Source organism: Bos indicus x Bos taurus, chromosome 8, assembly GCF_003369695.1.
Source record: "Bos indicus x Bos taurus breed Angus x Brahman F1 hybrid chromosome 8, Bos_hybrid_MaternalHap_v2.0, whole genome shotgun sequence".
NCBI lineage: Eukaryota > Metazoa > Chordata > Mammalia > Artiodactyla > Bovidae > Bos > Bos indicus x Bos taurus.
This window is the reverse complement of record NC_040083.1, coordinates 60,333,148-60,358,474: the sequence shown is the minus strand read 5'-3', so window position 1 is coordinate 60,358,474 and position 25,327 is coordinate 60,333,148. Positions and strand designations below refer to the sequence as shown.

General features: G+C 37.4%; 1 protein-coding gene across 8 annotated transcripts in view; it reads left to right on the top strand.

The window, feature by feature from the left end:
• The window catches only part of RNF38 (ring finger protein 38), a 121,412-nt gene extending 97,779 nt beyond the window's left edge, over positions 1-23,633 (top strand). For all 8 annotated transcript variants that reach the window (XM_027549662.1, XM_027549661.1, XM_027549667.1 and 5 more), the window contains 8 exons: positions 4,526-4,693; positions 5,915-6,085; positions 8,304-8,465; positions 8,788-8,894; positions 10,199-10,283; positions 15,259-15,380; positions 18,820-18,919; positions 20,202-23,633. In XM_027549662.1, the coding sequence (XP_027405463.1) occupies positions 4,526-4,693; positions 5,915-6,085; positions 8,304-8,465; positions 8,788-8,894; positions 10,199-10,283; positions 15,259-15,380; positions 18,820-18,919; positions 20,202-20,264 (978 nt within the window). In that variant the 3' untranslated portion in view covers positions 20,265-23,633. The remainder of the gene's footprint in view (positions 1-4,525; positions 4,694-5,914; positions 6,086-8,303; positions 8,466-8,787; positions 8,895-10,198; positions 10,284-15,258; positions 15,381-18,819; positions 18,920-20,201) is intronic.
• The last annotated feature ends 1,694 nt before the right edge of the window (positions 23,634-25,327 follow it).

Here is a 25,327-nt window from a genome sequence, read left to right as displayed (position 1 = left end):
ATACAGATGCTTAAAGTTGGTAGCAGTGTATTTAGTTTGATTGTTTTTTGTTGTAGATTACTTTTACCTAAAAGGAAATAGTTTTACCTAAAATGAATCTATTGGAGATAAGTTCATCGTTCTTCATTGAAGATTAAAATTTAAATTCTACACAGCTTCCTTAAAAGAAAGTTGAACTTTTAAAAAATTTAGATCAGGGTTATAAAAGCTCAGAATGACTTCATTGTAATAGTTGATTTCAAATGACTGATAGAGAATTTAATAACAACGCCAGTCAGTCAGCTGGTGGTTTGAGGATATACTCCTGTTTTCTGCTTCCTTCCAGTTTCTTCTAGAGTAATTCAGTAGGCAAGACAGTTGGGTGCAGCTTTGCTTTCAAGTTTTCCTAGGTCTCCACTGAGACGACAAGTACCGAGCTTTCTTTCCCTTTGTTCCTGCCAGGAACTGAGGAACTAGCTGAGAAGAGGGTTTGCCAGACCAAAAATCATAGCCACAGATAGAAATTTTCCAAGTATATTATGTGAAGCTCCTTAATAATCAAACCTCATAGACAGTACAGCAAACAAAACCTTTCAACTACTTTCCCTCTTGAGTACAGATGCAGATGTTTAAATAATAAACAATAGTGTTATAGTAAAATAGTCTATCCTGATGGTGCAGGATAAATTCAACACTAGGAAATCTTCAGTATAAAGGGAAAATGTTTTATTTTGTTGATAGATGCAAAGATATAAAATTTTGCCATCATATCCAATAAAATATCTTAAAATGGAAAAGGGGAGTTTTATTTTCTGGAGCTGTCAGTGAGGGTTATTGAGAGCATTCCCCCTGATTGAGGATAACCACTCCCAGAGTTTGCTCAGTTTCATGTCCATTGAATTGATGATGCCATCCAACCATCTCATCCTCTGTTACCTCCTTCTCCTTCTCCTCCTGCCTTCAGTCTTTTCCAGTGGGTCGGGTCTTCACATCAGGTGGCCAAAGTGTTGGAGCTTCAGCTTCAGCAGAATAAAAGTAACTGGCACCAAATGTAATTTGCAGTCAAATTCACATCAACTGTGAAGTTACTCAAAGTATTTGGGACTGCAGGGGCCTAGAAAACATGCATATTCTCTTTGGAGGATGAAATCTTCATTCTAGTTTTCAGAGAATTTCCTCAACTAAATTTTCAAGGACAGTAAGCAGGAAACAAAGTTAACCAAATACATGAGGAAAGAAAGACTGTAAATGAAAACCAATAGAAATAGATCCACACTGAGTTCACATAACATTTCAAGCAACATAATTAATGGTAAAACTTAAGAGTGCTTTCTTGCTGATAGCTGGACTAAGCCAGGGTGATGACTATCACTGCATCTATTCAGTATCCTGGAATCTAAGCCAGAACTGGGGGCTTCCCAGGTGGTAAAGAATCCACCTGCAATGCAGAAGACGTGGGTTCGATCCCTGCGTCAGGAAGATGCCCTAGAGAAAGGGAATGGCAACCCATTCCAGTATTCTTGCCTGGGAAATCCCATGGACAGAGGAGCCTGGCAGGCTACAGTCCATGGGGTTGTGAAAGAGTCAGACCTGACTAAACAACAACAGGCCAGGACTGATGATAGAGGGTAAGAATAAGAAAAGAGCAAATAGCGTCATAAGTAATTGCAGATGAGATAATCATACAGGTAGAAAATCCCAGATTATTAAAGCAACAATACAGCAAATCAGTTGTGTTTCTTTATACTAGTCAGCATAATTAAAAAAAAAAAAACATACATTGAGCATGTTTAAAATTCTCCATATTGAATATGCAAAGAAGAAAGTACAACTGAAATCAGAATAACATGAAGGAAGTTAAGGGTCTTAACAAAAGATGTTCAAGTCCTTTTTGATTACAAAACTGTCTAAATAGATACTTGGCTTGAAAGATCCAAACCTGTAAAAACTGTCTGCTTTCAGAACTCACATACATAGAATTAGTGTATTCCAAGTAAATTTCCAGTAAGTTTTTGGTGTAACTTGAGAAACTGATTCTGCGATTTCTACAGCATTTTAAAGGACCAGGGATTATCTAGAGCAGGGAAAAGCAAACTACTGCTGGCTGTTTTTCGTAGAGTTCTGTTGGAATACAGCTAAGCTTGTTTGCTCATCTGTCATTTGTGGGTGCTTTGTGCAGGGACCAGGATGGCCCACAAACTTAAAATACTTAATTTTCTGGCCCTCAGTGAAATAGCTGGCCAACTGACACTTTGGTCTCGGGTCTCTGAGGCCAAGTGGTTCTCAAAGTATGTCTTGAATTAGCTAATCAGCAGCAGCAGCACCTGGACATTTATTAAAAATGCAGATTCTCAAAACTATACACTAGATTTATCAGGTGTGGGACCCAACAATGTGTTTTAAGCCAATTAAGAGAACTTTTGGTGTATAATTCTGAAGTAGAGCAAGTTGGGCAGAGTAGCTCTTCTAATTATTAGGACTAATTATAAAGCTGTATGAAGGCATTTTTGCCAGAATAATTAAGAAATTTGGTATGGAAATAGACAAAAATAACCTATCAGCAATATAACAAAGCCTCCAAACTTACAAAAGAATTTTGAGTAATAAATTCAGTAAGTAGTATTTATGAAGAAACCTAATTTCTTGGAGGTATAGTACTATAGTAGTGATCATGTAGTGACATGACAAAAAGACTGAATATAAAATTGTTCTTTGTAAAATAACATTTAGTACAGTTAATATAAATTAGGATTCCAGTGGATTCTGAAACTGAATAAAATTATTTGAGGTTATTTACATAAGAATAAATGTATAAAAAATGGCCCAAAAATAAAATGAGAAGAAAGTATGATAATGAGAAGAACTTGTCTTACTAGATACTGACTTTTCTAGTAAGAGACTATAATTGAGACAACACAAATTTGGCACAAAATAGATCTAGGTATGTTTGGGAAGTTACTGAATAGAAAGAGGTAATTCAGTTTAGAGGAAAGGGGAATGTTGATTTACCATTAAATAAAAGATTTATCAAAAGAGAAATCATAGACTGAGAAAATATTACATGTATCTCTAAGTAAAAAGCCAAACTATAAGTTAATATGAATGGACAGCCTTATAGAAAGTGGGCAGTGAACACAGGATATAGATTATTTACATAAAAGGAAATCTAGATGATTAATAAGCATATTAAAAGATGTTCAACCTCTCTAATCTGAGAAATATAAATTTAAAGTAAATCCGGTAGATACTGGTTTTTCCCCCTTCCCCCATTGTAGTATTTGTATATAACAAGCAAGCATGCTTATTATGCAAATATTGTACATCTGCCTTGAGTGGAGGTGCTGAGAGTCTTGTTACTACCATTGGGATTGTGATTTAATCCATCCAGACTTTTGCTAAAGTTTAAAATACATTCACCCCTTTACCCAGTAATCCCTGTGAAATAAATGAAACTAATGTGTAAGGATATATGTTCAGTGATGTTTTTTATGGCTGTTATTTGTATTGGTAAAAGGTGATACAACTTAAAGTCCTTTAGTATATGAATGATAGGATTGTGTTAAAGTGATGACTGTATTTGAAATATCTTGTTAGTGTCAAAAAGAATGAGATGGCTTTAATTTCTTTAAAGAGATATCTACAATATTAATTGGAAAAAGTAAGTTGCAGGGTAATATTTCTGTTAAGAACAAAAACAAGCATGACAATAGTTCATGCATATGTTTACATGCTCATGGAGAATGATACAGGAGGACATATTTTTAAATGTCATTTGCTTCCAGATAGATAGGATGGGAATAAAACTGACCAGGGGAGAAGGGAATTATTTATTTTTTTAAAAATGCTACTTAACGTTTCACTGCTGCTGCTACTGCTAAGTCGCTTCAGTCGTGTCTGACTCTGTGCGACCCCGTAGACCGGCAGCCCAACAAACTCCCCCGTCCTTGGGATGCTCCAGGCAAGAACACTGGAGTGGGTTGCCATTTCCTTCTCCAATGCGTGAAAGTGAAGTCGCTCAGTCGTGTCCAACTCTTAGCGACCCCATGGACTGCAGCCTACTGGGCTCCTCCATCCATGAGATTTTCCAGGCAAGAGTACTGGAGTGGGGTGCCATTGCCTTCTCCGTTTCACTAGTTGGATTAAACAAATGGTTTTTTCCCTCCTGTTGAATGTGAGCAGGTTATTAGCAGACATGTTTCTTTTTTTCAGATTTCCTCCTTAGAAAAGTTTTCTGCTCTGTAGAGCAGGCTTGAAGAGTTAATATAGCAGTTCATTATCTCCTGGACTTTACAAGTTTTTTTGAGTGAAGAGTCAGGCCCAGTTCAATGGATATCATATACTGCTCTTGAAACAGCTTTTCTCTACAGTAACAAGAATATTTTGGTTGAAACTGTTGCAGAAGTACATTGTGAACAATCTTTGCAGCTAAGAATAGAATCAATAAATGCCCAGATTTTAATTTTTAATAATTGATGTTTTATCCAAACTGTTAAAAGTTTATCCAAACTCACACTCACATCTTTCTGTTCTGTTTCTTTTCTAATAGCTCCATCAGGGCACCGTCCCTGTTTCTTACACAGTAACAACAGTGGCACCACATGGGATTCCCCTCTGCACAGGCCAGCACATCCCTGCTTGCAGTACACAACAGGTCCCAGGATGCTCTGTGGTTTTCAGTGGACAGCACCTCCCTGTCTGTAGTGTGCCTCCTCCAGTAAGTCTGTGCAGTACTTCTATAGAGTGGCGAAATATGTTATATAAACAAAACACAAGAGACTTGGAGCTTTTCACTTTCAAGTAAAAAAATGCAGTTTTATTGCAACAGAAATCTCAGTTGCACCTATACAGTAACAGTAAAGTAGAATTAGCTTTAAAACTTCATATGTTTTTACGTTAATTAAATTACACATATTTTAACATTCTTTGAAGGTCAAAGCATGTTCCTTCACATGTCTGCACTGTTTATAATTAAACCTTAATAAAGATTGTCCTTCAGGTTTTAACTTAGGATATTGAACTGATTAGTAATTAAGTCTCAGAATTTGGTGATCAACATTAATAGTCTCAACACTTGCTGGGTTTTTAATAGGCACTTTGAGTTGCTTAGACTTACTTATTCCATACTATAGGAAGCCTGTGATGAAAATAGTACCCTCATTTTCTAAATGATGAAATTGAAAATGGTGTGCTTAATATCATAGAAGCAATTAGCATGCGAAAACAGGAGTTCATACTCCTTTGCCTCTTATACTTTGTCCTTTACCAGCCCCTAGTTCAGCCCCCTTATTTGAAAAATAGGTTGCTGAAAACCAGAGAATTTAAATGACTTGTCTAAGGTCAATAAAGTCTTCAAAGTAAAGCACTTTGCTAAATCTTATTAAAATCCTAATAATCCTGTCTGAATTTGAGATTAAAACAAACACATACATACAAGTACTAACACCAATTTAACAGATTAATTTACCCATGCATGGTTTCTCATTAATAGATTATAGAACCAATGTGCTAAATTAGCAAACTAAAATATTGAGAGATCATAAAGCATTTAGTTGTGAATTGGGCTCTTAGAAATAAAAAAAATTACAAGATTGAAAAGGACAGCTTCTTGGAAAGCAGTAATGTCTGCTACATTTTAAGCCAAGTGGGAAGAGATTCCTTCTCTGTGGCACTTTCCCTTCATTTTCATAGGTATTACAAAAGCTTAAGTAAAAGATAGGTGTTTTGACTGATTTATAAGAGCTATGTAAAATCCAGAATAATTACTAGTTACAATTTATTGTACTAATAAATGCAAAAATGCATAAGTATCTTATTGTTACTATAGGTTATTAAGACATTTTTATGATTCTGGGAGTAACATTTCAATCTGATTGTATAGTTTTTTTTTTAATTAATATATTCTGATACTCTCAACAAAAAATGATTTCTCTTACAGATGCTTCAAGCATGTTCTGTTCAGCACTTACCAGTACCGTATGCTGCATTTCCACCCCTTATTTCCAGTGATCCGTTTATTTTACATCCTCCCCATCTTTCTCCCCATCATCCTCCTCATTTGCCACCTCCAAGCCAGTTTGTCCCTTTCCAAACACAGCAGTCACGATCGGTAGGTATCTCTTCTGTCTTTAACTTTTACAGAATGTTTAGACGTAAAAGACAGATTAATTTAGTAGATGTTTAAGTTGTTATCATTTAAAAATTGTAACTATGACACTTTGCTGGTTCTTAAAAGAACTAAGAACCCCCACACATAGAAATATATATAAGCAATAATTGTACCTACAGTTACTTGGTTTATTAAGTTTTTCTAGTTATTTTATATGAAACTTGTCTAATCAAATTTATTCTTTTGTATCTGCAATCCTTTGGAAATTGAATCTGGAAAAAAAAAAACACAGTTCTAGTTTTTCCTTTCATACGTTTCTAAAATGGGAAAATGAAAATATTATAAAAATGTTTATACTTGTTAGAATAATATTTATATTCATTTAGGCAAGTAAGTAATCCTTTGAACCTCAATTGTTTTTTTCCAAAGGGTGGTTTTATGCTGTGTTCTGATGAAAAGTAGATGAGATACTCTGTTAGCATAGTTCACTCTGTCCTGGAGCTGGAATATAGCTGAGAGGCATAATATTTCCAGGGGCTGGAGGGATCAGTGCGGGAAAACACACAGGAAGAAGGCCCCATTGTTTTCTAGACAGGCCAAGTTGAACATCTGAACCATGATTAAAGGAGAATAAGGGAAAGAACATATGGAAATGCTTTGAGTGGAAATGGTCTTGTGAATGGAGCTTGATGGTTTACCCTAACAGAGCCTGACCATGCTTTACTTAGGATTTATACACCATGCTTAGTCTCAGGAAGAGGTGAGATACGAGCTTACCTGGCTGCTTTCCTGAAAATTAGAAGCCAATTATGACAGAAGTTTGGCTAATCTGAAAAGTTGAAACTACTCCCACAAGAAAATCTTTTATTAGAATCAGAACAGGATTCATGCCAGGATGTTCCTTAGGAAGCTTCCAGTACCTGGGAATTCAAGGTTAAAACTAAATTTAGCCATCATACAAGCATACATAACTTTTCACAGTAACTGTTAGCAGTTACTTGTATTTGAATAATGTGTTGCTGTTCTCTTAACTGTGGGAAGAAGTTAGACTAACATTTGTTCCCAAGAGATCAGATTGAAAGCATCAGCCCCAGAATGTGTACACAGATGTTCATAGCAACATTATTCCTAATAGCCATAAGTGGAAACATTCCAGATGTCCATTAACTGATGAGTGGATAAACAAGGCATGGTATATGTATCCAGTAGATGATTATTCAACTCCAAAAAGAACAAAGTACTAATATACAGACTACAAGATGGATGAACCTTGAAACCATGCTAAGTGAAAGAAGCCAGATACAAGGGCCACATCCTGTGTGATTCCATATATATGAGATGTCCAAAATAAGTGTATAGAAATATAAAGTACATTAGCAGTTGTCTAGAACTTGGGAATGTCTGAGGGAAATTAGACAGTGGTGATGATTGTACAACTCTTGTGAATATACTAAAATCCACTGAATTGTACCCCTTAGCAGGGTGAATTTTATAGTATGTGAATTTTATCTCAAGCTATTTTTTTATAAAAGATTGGGGGGAGGGGGCAACATAGGCTATGTGCTTTGCAAAGCACTGTGTGCTTTCTGAACATTGTCTTGGTGTTCAAATCACACTTCGGAAGTAGGCTATGAACATGTCAGTTCTACAGATGACAGTATTAAGGTTCAGATTAAGTAATTTCTATAAGAGCCACAGGGCTCATTATTTACAGCACCAAGAGTTTGTCTAATGCCAAAGCCCGTAAGCTTTCTACTATAAAATAACTGCCTGCTGTGTTCTATACTATTTAGCCCTAGTTCTCATTTACAGTATACACCATCTTTGATTTCGTCTGTTAAAAGGTTGTGTCTGAAATTGATGTAGTTCAGTGTGCCATGACTTAAGTAACTTCAACTTTCGTGTAACTGGCTTACTACATGACTTTTTGTCTTTCTTTATATCATTTTTAAGGGAAAGTTCAAATAGTGAAAGATATGTTTCATTTAGTGAATAGTGGAAATGTGTAATAACATGCTTGAGAGATCTTCTTATTGAAATTCAGTTAAAGGCAGTATTACTGTAGGCTGTATGTCCACATGTATGAATTTAGATTGATGTGAACATCAGGAAATGCATGACCCAAAAGATATCTTTGGGTTTTTTGAATTTTGTTATAAAGCACAGTCTATCTATCTAAACACTGGAAGTATATTAGTTTGCTTTTTCCCCCCCTCAGCCTCTGCAAAGGATAGAAAACGAAGTGGAACTCTTAGGAGAACATCTTCCTGTGGGAGGTTTTACTTACCCTCCATCTGCCCATCCCCCGACATTACCTCCATCAGCTCCTTTGCAGTTCCTAACACATGATCCTTTGCATCAGGAGGTTTCGTATGGAGTAGTAAGTTTTCATTCGTTGTTATTAATTTATTGCTCGCTTTGGTAACTAACTTGTTTTGAGTTCTGCTTCAGTATAATTCTACATGTTTCGAATTTTAAATGTATTCTTGCAGTCAGTTGGAAAATTGTGTTTAGAAGCACACCTAAGAGTATTCTTGTTTTAAACTAGTTGCTGCACCTTTGTTAACATTTAAGAAATACTAAATACCCTTGAACAATAAATAACTTTCTAGGTTTTTAAAAAAGAAGAGACTTTATTTAACACCTTAAAAAGTTGTGGATGTGGAATGATGTTAAATTGTCTTAACATTTTTTCTCTACAGCCTTATCCTCCATTTATGCCTCGGAGGCTCACAGGACGCAGTAGATACCGATCCCAGCAGCCCATACCACCACCCCCTTACCATCCCAGCTTACTACCATATGTGTTGTAAGTTCTGTCTTATTCTTTATTGAGTTCTGAATTTTGACACCCTTGAGATACTCTTCCCTTTATGAACAATTTTATATGTCTTAGATACTTGTTTTTATTTGATGTTAAGAGGTTGGGGTGGGGGACCATTTAAGGCTGAAAGAGAAGAGCAAGGACAGGGGAGAAGTGGGGCAGGGGTACACCAGAAGTTAGGTAGAGAAGCTTAAATGGGTTGCCTCTTTCACAGCAGGCGTCACTCGCCACCTTCCATGGTTATCTAGCATTTAATGCTGCCACTTCTCTCAAGGGAAGCGAGAGAGAAAAGTTATATCTGTGCCTTAGAAATACTCTGCTAGGATTAGATTTGTAACAGAAACACCCATAGGTTAAACATCATAGTTCTTTTTATCTTTCTCGTGCAGTGAAGCCTAGAATTAGGTGATTCAGACATGGTCTGTTAACTCCATAACTCTGAAGAATGGGTCTACCATCCTCAAAATTTTATGGTTTCCTCTGCATGATATAAGATGACTTCTCAGGACTCTGGCCGTCACATCCACATTCTAGCTAGCAAAAATGAAACTGAATCTCTCTGCCTACCTGCTTCCTCTCAAGGATAATTACTAGAAGTTGCATGTATGATTCCTGCCGACATGTATAACTCCTGTTGGTTAGAATCTAGACCCATGTCTGTAAGTACTTCTAGAAAGGCTAGGGAATGTTGTTTTTATACCAGACGGCTATGTGCCTATATCATACTATTTTGAAAATTGTAGCTTTATTATCTTAAAATCAGATACTATAAATCTCCTAATTTTGTTCTTAAACTGATTTTATTTAAAGTCTTTTGCATGTCCATATAAATTTTAAAATCAGCAAATCAGTTTCTACTTTAAAAAAGCTGGAATTTGGTAGGGATTACGTGAGGTAGGGATTATGTGAAATCCATAGATGAGTTTTGGAAGAGAATTGACATCTTTAACAATATTGAATCTTCTGACCTACTTATATGGTATATTTCTCTGTCTATTACCTTTTCAAATTTATCCTAGCAGTATTTTTACAGTTTTTATTTTACAGGTCTTGCACATGTTTTGTTAAATTCATCTGTAATATTTCATGTTTTTTTATGCTGTTGCAAATGATATTCTTTTAATGTCAGTTTTTAATTGTTTATTGCTAGTAAAATCAGTTTCTTTAAAGGGTTGTCACTGATCAACATTCATTCTTTATCCCTGTAGCACTGGCCATGTTCTTCTCATCCTGTTCACTGATACAATGCATTAATGTATCAATCCTTGTGTTGGTTATTTTCACTGCAGATCAATGCTTCCAGTGCCACCTGCAGTGGGCCCAACTTTCAGCTTTGAATTGGATGTGGAAGATGGAGAAGTAGAAAATTACGAGGTTAGTAGATGAACTGTGAGTTGATTTGGGGAACTTTGTATGCATAAAAATACTGTACTACTCAACTCATTCATCTAATTAAACACTAGGTAAATCCATTGTATATTTCAAGATACAGATATATCAAAAATTATTTCAACATGTGCCACATAGTTATGATAACAAGATAGACTGGTGTTCTCTATTAGAATTACATACACTTCCTGTGAGAGAATGTAAATGAGAAAATGATGAATTAAGATCGGATATTCTGAAAACATTTTGCGGCCGCAGAAGTGTGAAGAGTCAGTTCCTGAGGGATGGGAAAGCTTTTTCATGCCTAAGATTGAGGCAGGGAAATGCTGGATATTCTTGAGGAAGAACATAATATCTAGCTAAAGTGAGAGGAGAACCTGGAGATTTGATTGAAAAACTCAACTGGTTGTATTTGAGTGCCCTGTGCTTGCCCTGGTACAGAATGAACATAATTTTGAATATTGTGGGAGGAACGAACCACTAAATATTTTGGTGTTTATCGATCAGATTGCTATCTTAAAGAGTCAGAATTAGTAGCATGAAGAAATAGATGAAGTGGTTCAGAGTTGGTGGCAGGGTAACCAATTTTTACCAGACAGTAAATTATAAAACCATGCAAGTTCTGAACTATGAAAACTTGAAGTAGAAAAGAATACACTTTGACAAACATTTTAACACTAGAATCAACAGGATTTGATCATTGAATGGTTTATGGTAGTGTCAGGGTTGTGAGTGGGAGGGTTCCAAGAGAAGATGCTCTGCAAAAGGACTGCAATAGCTTGTGAGGAGGGCTGCCTCCAAGATGTCAGGGCAAATAGATAATACCACTTAATTTAGATGATGTTGACATTGCTGTATTATTTGAGGTTTGGAGTAGAGTGGACAGTTAAAGGGTTGGGAGACATATTTGGATTTGGAAATGTTGAATGTGAGTGACTGACTTTGTTTTGGTACTGCTGGCTGGCTGCTGCTTACCCCAGCCTCACTTAGTCTCTATACAACATAAATATTGGAACAGGTTTTTTGTTATTTGTTTTTAGGTAAATGGAATCTGGGTACAGAGAGGAAAGACACACATAGTCTTACAGCATCCCTCCCCCCTTTTTAATGCATGTGGAAGAAATCAGGCCAAATGCTGTATTCTTTTGTCATTTTTAAAATGCTGTTATGTTACTTTCTGCATGTACAGTCATATTGCAGTGTCCTTTGGATTCCAGTCTCAGATCTCTTGAGAAATGGGCTATAATAATTTTATGTTTCTACACTGTTTATGCTAGTTTTGAACAGAGTAGTAAGAAAAGGAGTTGGTTATCCTTTAGGCATTTTGTACTAAAATTATCATAAGTCATATTGCTGAAAGCAAGACAGCTCTCTGTTAAACAGATCATATACATATCAGTGGTAAAAACAGTGATACCATCCCAGTAAAAGAAAAATATTTTGTGTTTGGCGTTAGAGTCTCTTTCTAAATTATATTTGGGGTTGACATGTTTAATCTTCTGCAAAATTGTACTTTAATCCAGTCAAGAAAGTATTTGCTATTTGTGGTTTTATCATAGTGTGCATGCCTCCAGTACTCCCTATTCCAGAGTACTCATCATTTTTTGAGTCTCTCCTGTACATCCTTGCTTCAGTGCCTTTACTTCCCTTGGTTCTTCTTAAGAACTTTGCCCACTTCTTACACATGGCTGTCTTTCAAGACCCAACTAATGCTGCCTCTGTGAAAGGCAGTTCTGGTCTATTCCCAGGTCTGTATGAGTCTTTCTCCTTTTTGCCCTCATAGGTGTTATACAACTATGCATAATTATTATGTCCTGCCTTCAGTTGTCTTGCCTTCTGATCATGTAGATTTGTTAAGGGCTCAATATCATTTTACTCTCCATCCAATAAGGCCTTAACATAGTAGTCAATAAATTGTATTAGTTGACCTAAGTATCCTATAGAATATAAAATAGAGGTATAAAAGATATATCACCTGTATCATAAATTTTATAGCTAATTATAGTCAGCATTGATAAAATTTAACAAGTTACCATCTATTTAGCATTTAGAGACACTGGGGGGCATGCATGGGGAATGGGGAAAGAGTCTTTTAGGTGACCCATTTCTCCAAGTAAGGCTGTACCAGAAGTAGCAACAGTTACCACAGCATTGATTATTGAGTCTATGGAAAGTTAAACTTATTCCTCTCGTTGTCCATCAATGTTTCTTTGTTACCTATTCTCTTAACCAGTGGTAGCCTTAAAAAAGGGGGTGGGGGGCAAGCGACCTGTACATGGCTGCCTGATTGTAGAAAGCAAACGAACAGTTAGAACTATGGAAAACCAGGAAAATGGAGGGACTGGGGTAAAATCACGGAGAAGGCAATGGCACCCCACTCCAGTACTCTTGCCTGGAAAATCCCATGGACGGAGGAGCCTGGTAGGCTGCAGTCCATGGGGTCGAGAAGAGTCGGACAGGACTGAGCGACTTCACTTTCACTTTTCACCTTCATGCATTGGTGGCAACCTGCTCCAGTGTTCCTGCCTGGAGAATCCCAGGGATGGTGGAGCCTGGTGGGCTGCCGTCTGTGGGGTCACACAGAGTCGGACACGACTGAAGCGACTTAGCAGCAGCAGCAGCAGGGTAAAATCAATAAATATAATAGCTACAATGTGTTGAAACTTACCACCTGAGTTAAAATCCATGAGTTCATGAGTGATACTTCAAAAAAAAAACAATAGAAAATAAATTTGTTGGTCTTATCCTTCCAATTTCATATAAATTATGCAACTAAGTATAGTTTGATATGAGGCAGTTGATCAATATAAAAAGCATTTTATCTAATAAATAAAGAATAATAGAATATTATAATTTTTAATGAATTAATGGATCCTAGGCAGTGTTCCATCAGTGCTAACATAAAAACAAGGCATGCTGAGCAGTATGATGGAAATAGTAAAACCTTCCAAATTACAGGAAGTAGAGACTACTTGATCTGCCTCTTGAGAAACCTATATGCAGGACAGGAAGCAACAGTTAGAACTGGACATGGAACAACAGACTGGTTCCAAATAGGAAAAGGAGTACGTCAAAGCTGTATATTGTCACCCTGCTTATTTAACTTCTATGCAGAGTACATCATGAGAAACACTGGACTGGAAGAAACACAAGCTAGAATCAAGATTGCAGGGAGAAATATCAATAACCTCAGATATGCAGATGACACCACCCTTATGGCAGAAAGTGAAGAGGAACTAAAAAGCCTCTTGATGAAAGTGAAAGTGGAGAGTGAAAAAGTTGGCTTAAAGCTCAACATTCAGAAAACGAAGATCATGGCATCCGGTCCCATCACTTCATGGGAAATAGATGGGGAAACAGTGGAAAAGTGTCAGACTTTATTTTTCTGGACTCCAAAATCACTGCAGATGATGACTGCAGCCATGAAATTAAAAGATGCTTACTCCTTGGAAGGAAGGTTATGACCAACCTAGATAGCATATTCAAAAGCAGAGACATTACTTTGCCAACAAAGGTTCATCTAGTCAAAGCTGTGGTTTTTCCTGTGGTCATGTATGGATGTGAGAGTTGGACTGTGAAGAAGGCTGAGCGCCGAAGAATTGATGCTTTTGAACTGTGGTGCTAGAGAAACTCTTGAGAGTCCCTTGGACTGCAAGGAGATCCAACCAGTCCATTCTGAAGGGGGAGATCAGCCCTGGGATTTCTTTGGAAGGAATGATGCTAAAGCTGAAACTCCAGTACTTTGGCCACCTCATGCGAAGAGTTGACTCACTGGAAAAGACTCTGATGCTGGGAGGGATTGGGGGCAGGAGAAGAAGGGGATGACAGAGGATGAGATGGCTGGATGGCATCACTGACTCGATGGACGTGAGTCTGAGTGAACTCCGGGAGTTGGTGATGGACAGGGAGGCCTGGCATGCTGTGATTCATGGGGTCGCAAAGAGTCGGACACGACTGAGCGACTGAACTGAACTGAACTGAGAGGGGACAGGGAATGTATTAAACCACAGGAATCGGTGTGGGGAGGTTCAGTCAGCAAAATTCAGACTGGGAACTTCTACAGGTGGTTGACTTGGTTTCTTTAACAAATAGAAGAGTAAAAATACATACTTGAGACATCAGGCAGTGGTAACATGGTTTATTTGGATCCTAATTTGAACGAACTATTTCAAAGAGTATTGAAAATAATTGAAACAATCAAAGATATTTAACATTAAGGAATTACTAGTTTGGAGAGTGTAATGTTCTGTTGTTACATTTTAAATAATCTTTTAGTTTTTAAAGTGCTGGTGGTTCTCAACCTGGGGATAGTTTTATCCCTTAAAAGGTATTTAGCAAAGTCTGGAGATAACTTTTGTATAGACCAACGCACATGGGCTAAGTTGCTTCAGTCATATCTGACTCTTTTCGATCCTCCTCGCCAGGCTCCTCAGTCCGTGGGATTCTCCAGGCAAGAATACTGGAGTGGATTGCCATTCCCTTCTCCAGGGGATCTTCCACATCCAGGGATTTGAATCTGCGGCTCCTGCATTGCAGGCAGATTCTTCAGTGCTGAGCCATTGCAGATGTTGTAGAGACCAGGGTTACTGCTAAACATTGTGCAGTGCATAGGACAACCCCCTACAACAAAACTTTACCCAAGCCTCAAGTGTCCAAAATGCTGAGGCTGACGGACTGCCTTAAACAGAAAAGCAGAACTATCTTACCAGTGAAATACCATGTTTTAGGTTTCTTTCAAAATAATGTGGATGTAGGAGTGGACAGTGAAAAATGAAATAAAATTAGCCATGAACTGTTGAGCATGGGTAATGGGCATATGGAAGTAATTTCTTTATACTATTTTTCTACTTTAGTATATATTTAAAATTTTTCCATAATAAAGCTAATTTTAAAAAATATATATGTTGGAATATAAAATTCAGAGAAGGATATGCAGATACATCTTTCTTTCCCTCTATAGGCCCTGTTAAACCTAGCAGAGCGACTGGGAGAGGCCAAGCCTCGAGGACTGACTAAAGCAGATATTGAACAACTTCCTTCTTACCGGTTCAATCCTAACAACCACCAGTCAGAACAGACTTTGTAAGTACATTTTTCTGACATCTTTCTGTATTAAATTTACTTTTCCACCTTCATGAAATAAAAGCTTGAAAGTCAAAGATAACTTGATGAAGGTAAGTAATGACCGTTTTCATAGTCTAGGCTTGTTCTGTCCAATAAGATAGCTGTTAAAGTTAAAATTTTTAGTTGCACTAGCCAGTGATGCTGTATCAAAAGATAGAGGTATATGGCATTTCTGTCACCTAAGAAGGTTCTAGACAGTGCTGTTCTGGATTTTTATGAGCCTAGAAATCTTACGGTTTTTAACTCTGGAATGTTTTATATTAAATCGAAAAGTCTCATACCTGTAAAATTTGAGGGGTTTACCTAAAGATTCTGCTTATTATAGCATCTTTCTTAATAGCAACTCTACTGAGATATAGTTCACATTTAAAGTGTACAATCCAGTGGTTTTTAAGTATATTAATAAGAGTTTTGCAACCATCATCACAGTCAAATTAATATCATTTTCATCACCCCCAGTAGAAATACCTTATCAATTAATAGCCACTCCCCATTGCTCCCCAACCCTCCAAAGCCCTGACTCAGGCCCCCACTAATTTACTTTTATCTCCATAGATTGGCCTGTTCTGGACATTTCATGTAAATGGAACCAATATAACATGGGGTCTTTTGGGTCTGGCTTCCTTGATTTAGCATAATGTTCTCAAGGACCACCATATTGTAGCTTGTATCATTTCATTCCTAATGGGCCACACCATTTTACATTCTCACCAGCAGTGTACAGAAGTTTCCTTTTCTCCCCATCCTCACCAGTGCTTGTTATTGTCTGTCTTTTGATTCTAGCAGCCCTAGTGGGAATGAAGTGTTATCTCTTGAGGTTTTGGATTTCATTTTCCAGCTGGGCTAGTGATGTTGAGCTCTTACTATGCTTACTGGCCATTTATGTATCTTCTTTGGAGAAATGTGTATTCACATTCTTTGTTTTTTAATTGGGTTGCTTTTATTGAGTTGTAGGAGTTATTTATATTTTATATATATAGGTCCTTGTAAGACACATGATTTTCAAAAATATCTTTAATTCTATGAGTTAGTTGTCTTTTCACTTTAGATTTATAAAGCATCTTTAGTATCCCCCTTTATTTTAAAGGATAAAGTTCAATTTATCTGCCTTTTTTGGTTGTTGTTTCTTACGCTTTTGATATCATGCTTAAGAAACCATTGCCTATTTGAATGCAGAGTTCCAAAGAATAGCAAGGAGAGATAAGAAAGCCTTCCTCAGTGACCAATGCAAAGAAATAGAGGAAAACAACAGAATGGGGAAGACTAGAGATCGCGTCAAGAAAATTAGAGATACCAAGGGAAAATTTCATGCAAAGATGGGCTCAATAAAGGACAGAAATGGTAGGGACCTAACAGAAGCAGAAGATATTAAGAAGAGGTGGCAAGAATACACAGAAGAGCTGTACAAAAACGATCTTCACGACCCAGATAATCACAGTGGTGTGATCCCTGACCTAGAGCCAGACATCCTGGAATGTGAAGTCAAGTGGGCCTTAGGAAGCATCGCTACGAACAAAGCTAGTGGAGGTGATGGAATTCCAATTGAGCTATTTCAAATCTTAAAAGAAGATGGTGTGAAAGTGCTGCACTCAATATGCCAACAAATTTGGAAAACTCAGTAGTGGCCACAGGACTGGAAAAGGTCAGTTTTCATTCCAATCCCAAAGAAAGGCAATGCCAAAGAATGCTCAAACTACCGCACAATTGCATTCATCTCACGTGCTAGTAAAGTAATGCTCAAAATTCTCCAAGCCAGGCTTAAACAGTACATGAACCGTGAACTTCCAGATGTTCAAGCTGGATTTAAAAAAGGCAGAGGAACGAGAGATCAAATCGCCAACATCCGTTGGATCATTGAAAAAGCAAGAGAGTTCCAGAAAACCATTTACTTCTGCTTTATTGACTACACGAAAGCCTTTGACTGTGTGGATCACAACAAACTGTGTAAAATTCTTCAAGAGATGAGACTACCAGACCACCTGACCTGTCTCTTGATAAGTCTGTATGCAGGTCAGGAAGCAGCAGTTAGAACTGGACATGGAACAACAGACTGATTCCAAATCAGGAAAGGAGTATGTCAAAGCTGTATATTGTCACCCTGCTTATTTAACTTCTATGCAGAGTACATCTTGAGAAACGCTGGGCTGGATGAAGCACAAGCTGGAATCAAGATTGCCAGGAGAAATATCAATAACCCCAGATATGCTGATGACACCACCCTTACGGCAGAAAGTGAAGAAGAACTTAAAAAGCCTCTTGATGAAAGTGAAAGAGGAGAGTGAAAAAGTTGGCTTAAAGCTCAACATTCAGAAAATGAAGACCATGGTATCTGGTCCCATCATTTCATGGCAAATAGATGGGGAAACAGTGGAAACAGTAAGGGACTTTATTTGGGGGCCTCCAAAATCACTGCAGATGGTGACTGCAGCCATGAAATTAAAAGAAAAGTTATGACCAACCTAGAAAGCTTATTAAAAAGCAGAGACATTACTTTGCCAACAAAGGTCCGTCTAGTCAAGGCTATGGTTTTTCCAGGAGTCATGTATGGATGTCAAAGTTGACCATAAAGAAGGCTGAGCACCGAAGAAGTGATGCTTTTGAACTGTGGTGTTGGAGAAGACTCTTTAGAGTCCCTTGGACAGCAAGGAGATCCAGCTAGTCCATCCTAAAGGAAATCAGTCCTGAATATTCATTGGAAGAACTGATGCTGAAGCTGAAACTCTAATACTTTAGCCAGCTGATGTGAAGAACTGACTCATTTGAAAAGACCCTGATCTGCGAAAGATTGAAGGCAGGAGGAGAAGGGGTCGACAGAAGATAAGATGGTTGGATGGCATCACCGACTCAATGGGCATGAGTTTGAGTAAACTCTGGGAGTTGGTGATGGACAGGGAGACCTGGTGTGCTGCAGTCCATGAGGTCACAAAGAGTTGGACACGACTGACTGAACTGAACTGAACTGCCTATTCCAAGGTCATGAAGATCTACACTTGTATTTTCTTTAAGAGTTTAATAGTTTTTTGCTCTTATATTTAGGTTTTTCATTTTTTAGTTAATTTCATATACTGTGTGAGGTAGGAGTCCAACTACATTCTTTTGCTTATGAATGTCCAGCTGTTTCAACACTGTTGAATATAATAGCATCTTCAGTATTAAGGCTGGCTTGGATGTTAAACCAGAAATTTTCTTGTTGATCTCTCACTAAGCAAAACAAAGCACTCTTACTAAATGTCTTAACATCATGCTTTTTTAAGGGTATTTGATAGATTATTTTAGTTTTAAAATTTACATGGTATTTTGATAAGTGAGATAGTAAATGGCTTTATGGTTTCGATAGTTGTAACAAAATAGAAACTACTTGGTTTTATGGTTAAACAATCTTTCTGGTTTATTTCAGGTGTGTAGTATGCATGTGTGATTTTGAGTCAAGGCAGCTACTTAGAGTTTTACCCTGTAACCATGAGTTCCATGCCAAGTGTGTCGACAAATGGCTTAAGGTAAAGTGATGGCATCTGAAGAGAATGACATTGAATTTTCTATTACTGACCATAGTCCATGGTTTGGTGGAGGTTGATTAAATTGAAACACAGCTTTCATAATTCTGACCATTTTCTCCTTTGTGTATATGGGAGGGAAAATTCCAAAGACACAAATTCTGATAGTATGCCAGGGTGAAATTATTTCAGGGACTTCTTATTTTCTTCTTCTTTTTAATAGTAGGATAAAGGGACTTCACTGGCAGTCCAGGGTTAAGGACTGCCTTCCAGTGCAGGGGTCACAGGATCAATCCCTGGTTGGAGAGCTAAACACATGCTGTGGGGTGTAGCCCCCCAAATTTTTTTTAATAGTAGGATGAAAATGTGATACAGTAAAATAATTTAAGTTAACTTTAGGGTTGGTTTGTTTTAGATTATTCTGAGTAGGGGATGATAATACTGGCTTAGATAACTTGAAAATTGGAGAGGAAGACAGATAAGTTAAAATAGAATCAGTCTTCCATGTGAGCACAGATTAAGGGTACCCAGTTTTGTCCAAACTGAATCCTAAAGGTAAAGAATCTAAGCTTTTTAGAAAACGGAACTTATTATATATGCATAGCCCTGACATGTGAGAACAGGATGACCAGAAAAGCATGTGTTCTGTGTGGCTGATGGCTAGAGTGTGAGGGAGAGTAGCGAGAAGGGGATTCAGAGGTAAAACCAGGAGTCAGCTTTTTGTGAAGTCACTGTGAAGTGTGCGAGAGTTTGGACTGGATCCTGAAAGCATGTTTTAGAAAGATCACGGCCACTCCTTGAAGAAGGTAATAGAGGAGGTTGATGAAATAAGGATGTACTGGGCAAGATGAAGAACAAATAGTAGAAGCTGGATGAAAAGAGTACTTGACTCGAGAGCTATCATAATATAGAAATGAGAGCATTTGATAAAAAATGCTTTGTAGAACATAAGAGAGCAGGTGTTGCTTATGTTTCTGATTTTAGCAGCACAACGAATGGTAATGCCATTTGTTGAGATGGAGTTTTAATTTTAAGCCAGTTATTACATTTGGCTGAAGTGGTGATGGATAGTCTTGTCTATGTTAAAACAAACCAAATAAAGAATTATTCATAGGCTATTGTTTTAGAGGTTTGTGGAGTATTTTTAAGAGATTAAATGATTGTACTTTCTTAAAGGAACAGAGAATGTAAAAACTATGTAGAAAGTAAAAATAGTTCTGTTTCTTTTAATATGTTTCACAGTGTAAGTCAAAATTCAGACAAGTGCTCTCTCTTTTGTTTTTAGGCAAATCGTACTTGCCCAATCTGCCGAGCTGATGCTTCAGAAGTGCATCGGGATTCAGAATGACCAACCTAAGAGCACAAATTTAGTTTGGGTGTTCCTCATCACATGTATATACGGACTATCCATTGAACTTAATCTGTGTGGCTTCCAGCCCTCCCTTTACCAAAAGGGTCAATGGACCTTTCTTTGCACTGTGTGACTTAATCAACTATAAAAGCTTACAATTAGTCTTCACAATTATGGGATTGTTATACTAACCGTGTGATTGGAACTCCAAAGACTTTTTCTTTAGCTTAATTTTGTGTGTGCACTAACATTCCCTGGTTTTTGTGTGATCATTCCGAGTGTTGCTGCAAGATTACAGTGGACGTGATCTTTTAGCATGTGCTTTCATTAAAAGTGGTAGCTCCAGATGATATAGCAATCTACCTTATATAGAGCCTTCAGAAACTGTGAGTGGCAATGAGTGCAGCGTATGACTGTTGATGGTAAATGTATCTGTGTGTGTGAGAGAGAGAATGTGTGAAACTACTTGTGTGAGGGCATGGTAGCTAACGTGTGTATGAGATCCTATATACCAGCATGTACCAAGAATGTGTGTGTAGTTTTAATTATGCTGCAATGTATAATCTGGTGTGTTATTTAAACAGCACTAGTACTGTACACTGGTTTCCCCCTTGTGTTTGCTGTTGCACACTGATTGCTAAGGGTGCATCAACGATAAGCATTGAATACTCCATCCCCTTCCCTCCCAGTGAATGGAATGAGAAAAGCCTTCTTCCTTTGCTTCAGGCAGCTGTCACCTTCTCTTCGTTGGTGGTCCCAACTGGGTCACTTAAGGAAAAAGTGTAATAGATTCTCACTCCATGAACCTGAAATTTTGATTTTTGTCGTGAAAAAGAAATTTTTAAATCTCCAACTTGCTGTTTCCAAAAAGAAGGTGCAATATCATACATCATCAGTTAGCAATATTAGCATTTCAATCAGTGATTTGAATGTTGATACTCTCTTGGTTTTCCTTTACATTTTCAGTAAGCTTCTTAGCCAGACGTGCTTGTGATTTTTTTTTTCTTTTAATGTTTAGGTTTGTAGTCTATTCTGAAGATATTTGAGTAATATATTTCTAAGAATACCACTGGTCCCATGAAGTCTCACCTCTTCTAATTCCACCAGAAAAAAATCTGTTAACTCAGCTTGACTTCTGATATGTTATTTGTTCAAGCTCCCACAGGCAACAAAATTGTTTTAAGAAGACTATGTTTCTGTTCTGCCAAGCTCCAATTTTGAAAGTTGTCTAGTTCTTCTCCCCTCAGTAAACGTGCTTCTCATTGAAATCCTCATTTCCAGGGTGGATCAAGTGCTGTGACAGCTCGAGTTCCTTAGACCTGGTGTGCTTTGATGTTTTATCACTTTTCTTTTTTGTTGAATGAGAAAAAAATTAACAGGTGTCCAGAATACTTGCAGTATAAATGAAGATTTGATTTTTGTATAAAAAATAATGCTGTAAAACAGGAATTGACCTGCATTTAGTTGCTCTGAAAAGAATACATAGCTGTGTGGATTTCTTTGTTTTTTTAATAGGTTCCTTGAGCATAATTCAGATCGTTTCAAGTCATTTTTCTAGCAGTGTTTGAATTCCCCTCTCATTCTTCTAGTGTCTTCACCATTGTCTGCCTCTTCGTGCAGTTGCTGTCCTTCTTCTGGTTGCAGTGGCACAAGCTGCAGTTCTCCAGTCAGGACTGTGATGACTTGCTGCCAACCTCAGCTTTCGTTTGGCTGTGTCTGTTTTCTACTCAGACAGTGTTAACTACTTGTTACTGCCATGCTACTTGCCTTCCCTTGAAGACTATAAGCTTATCACAGCTTAGAGTTCAGTAAAGTCAATTCACACAGAAGCACAATTTTGCCCTTTTCCAGACACTGTTGCCTCTATCTAGTCCTACAAGTAGGATTTTGCATACTTTGTTTGCCCCTGTATTTGTCAGTGCATCAGAAATACATCTAAACAGTGGTGAAATGCACATGTTACTTTTAAATCATTAGAGTATTCCCTACCTGTTCCTAATGAATAAAGTGTGTTAAAGACCAAAATTACTGGCGTAATAATCAACTACATTACAAATCACGTATAGTTTAATCTTTATTTTTTTTAATTAAAAAAATCATGTTTAAAATGGCAAAAGCCCATCTTATACATAGACTCTTTTATATAGCTGCAAAAAATTTATATCTGTACAGATCTAACATAACATTACTACACTCAGTATTCATTTTATTGAAGCATGCAAGTAAAGCACTTTTTCTAATTTATATAGATAATTAACAAGGCACACTGTACTAATGACTAGGAAAAGTAGCTCTTTCTTCCCTCTCTGGGATGATGAATTCTTGTCATACTACCCCTTTTCCATTAAATTTTTGAGAGGCCGTTGGCAATTTAGGAGGCAGCAGGGTCTATTTTGGTAAAATCCAGAATTGTTGCACTCTTGTGGCTGATCTCTCTTTGGGAATGTCTTTTCTTCGCATGGGGCTCTTAGAGATGTGTGCAGATTTGCTTATTAAGTAGTTAGTGTGTGTTAGGAGCGTACATGCATGTGTTCCAAACCAGCTCAACCTAGCCACATTTAGCAACCGTGTGGCTAGCAGAAGAGAAAGAACAGTTGATTTGTACCCAGCTGTTGACTCCTTAGGTGATGCACCAGATAGCAGGCAGATGTTGGTTTCTTGCCTTCTTCCCCTTTCCTCCTAAAACAATATTGGCTTTACCACCTTAACTCTGCTGTGTTTTTTTGTTTTCCTTTGCATGAAATACCACCTTTGTTGGTTTTTAGCACCCCCTCTTCCCCAAAAAGAAAAACAAAAACAAAAAACAAGGCCTCCAGGTATCAAGATCTCATTAGGATTTTCTGTCCTGAATTTTTTCAAGCAAAATCTAGAAAATGTGAAAGCCTATTTAGATTTTATACACTCTCTGAAATGTGATTTGTTAAGATTCTTATATTTGGGCCTCTTATAATATTTTAAATGAGATCTACCAACTCACTTACGAGAATATTTTTCACAGATATCTTTAGGCCTTTATTAGAAAGCTATTTTCCCCCTGTTGGTACATTTGGTTACCTCATTTTGCTGTTTGTTTCAGATTATGGAAAGCTCACAGGGGTGTATTTTGGAATCATTTGCTGAGTCATTTCCTCAAATCATACTCCATTGTATCAGTTAACATATAGTTTTAAATGTACGTATTATAAATATCTGTAACCAAATCATTTGAAGGCTTGATAAATTTTTAACAAAGTTTGTACATTTTTTATGAAAGTTACTAGTAATGCTTTACTAAGTAGTGCAATGAATTTTTATTTTTAATCCCTGTGCCCAATTTTGGAGTTGAGAGGGTTGTTGGTAATAAATGTATGATGTACACTTAAAACATTGGGTTGTGTTTGGTGTTACTGTGTTAGGTAGGGAAGGGTAGGGGTCATGTGTGTTTGGAGGGAGGGATGTAGGGGACTTCCAGCAGGAAAATAGAGCTCTTGAGCTCCGAGCAGCCAAACTTAACTTTGAGGCAGTAATTCAGATTTTGTTTCTGTGTTTGTGTAAACAACTTAGAAACATAAAACCAACTTGCTTTATAACTCGTGTGGCAGATACTTATATCTTCAAAAAGGCCAAGAAGATAGCTCGAGTGTAGGCACATGTACATGGTATGAGCTCATTGAACAGTAAAGTTACATTAAGTGGGTGCCTGGAGTTCTTTCTATTTGTGTCAACCATAAGATACAAAAGATAGTTGGGCAGATTGGTTCACGTTAGATATAGTATGTTATGTCTAACTTGTCCACATAATACGGAAAGAGGAGCTCATTTTCCATACATGTTTGTTGAATTGCTTTCTTTTGACTAAAAAAGGAAGAGAGTAAAGCCATCTACTTATATATTATTACATGCTGAAAGTGGAAATAGGATGAAAAAAATGAGGCTAAGTAATAGAACCCAATTCTCCCTCTTTCAGGAAGCAGTCCTTTGGCTCCAGTACTTCTTGACAGAAGCATTCAGAAAAGTGACCAATCAGGGTCACTGATTGTGTCCCTCAGTTTTCCAACATACTTGAAAGAATGTTTGCATTTGAACTGTGAATGTCTCAAAACTTGTTGTCTTATATTACCGAGGCATTTGCTGCTCAGTCAGTACCTGTGCATTCTCTCCCACCTCCCTACTTACTACTGTAGGCAGCGAGTCCCATGCGGCTGGTTCTGACCAAGGGACCATAAGGGTAGGCCATGCAGCGCTCTCTTCTGCCGTGGTGATGGCAGCCCTGGATCCTGAGTCACTGCCTGAAGAGCCACTGGATTCCACGGGTTTTGTGTTAACAGTAAACTGAGGTCCTTAGACTACTCTTTGTCAGGACTTTGTCTTTGCCCATTTATTCCCCCCTTTCAAAAGACTTAAGTCTGTTTAGTCTTATTCTTACTACACTTTGCTAATACTAATCCTCAAGTGTACCAGTTAAACACGACTGACTACAGTTAACTTGCAAGGTCAGATTTGCACCACATGATAAAATTGTTCAGGTCATTACCAAGTATCTCAGGTCTCTGTGTGCTTCAGGCTAATGATAATGAAACATTACCTTTGATATCCCTAGACTTCTCAATGTTTTCATTGCATGCCTTAATATACTACAGTATGATTAGAAATATTTTACTGTTTGTATAGTTGAATGTAATTTATTTCTATATCAATACATAAATATGTAAAAAGCAGACTTAGTTTCTGTGAATATCATATATAGCTTCCCTGGCTAACATTTAAGAACAGAATTTCCTGTTTGTCAGTTTAATTCCCAAATTAAACATTTGTTTATAGCACCTTCCAGATTTGTACCTATTTAAAAGATTAACTTTCCAGTCAGAGAATTGGGCATTCTAAAAGAGCAACAAACTTTGAACCCATACAGAGTGTGTGGGGTAGACTCCTACAAAGATTGCTCTAAAGTGCACATGCTCTTAACCTTTTTCATGTGGTTCTTCTGCCTCCCAAACTGGCAGGAACTATAGGAATGAGAAAGATTGAAGGGGAAAAAAAGAACATAGTGACAGCCAGGGATACTGAATGTCACCTTGCAG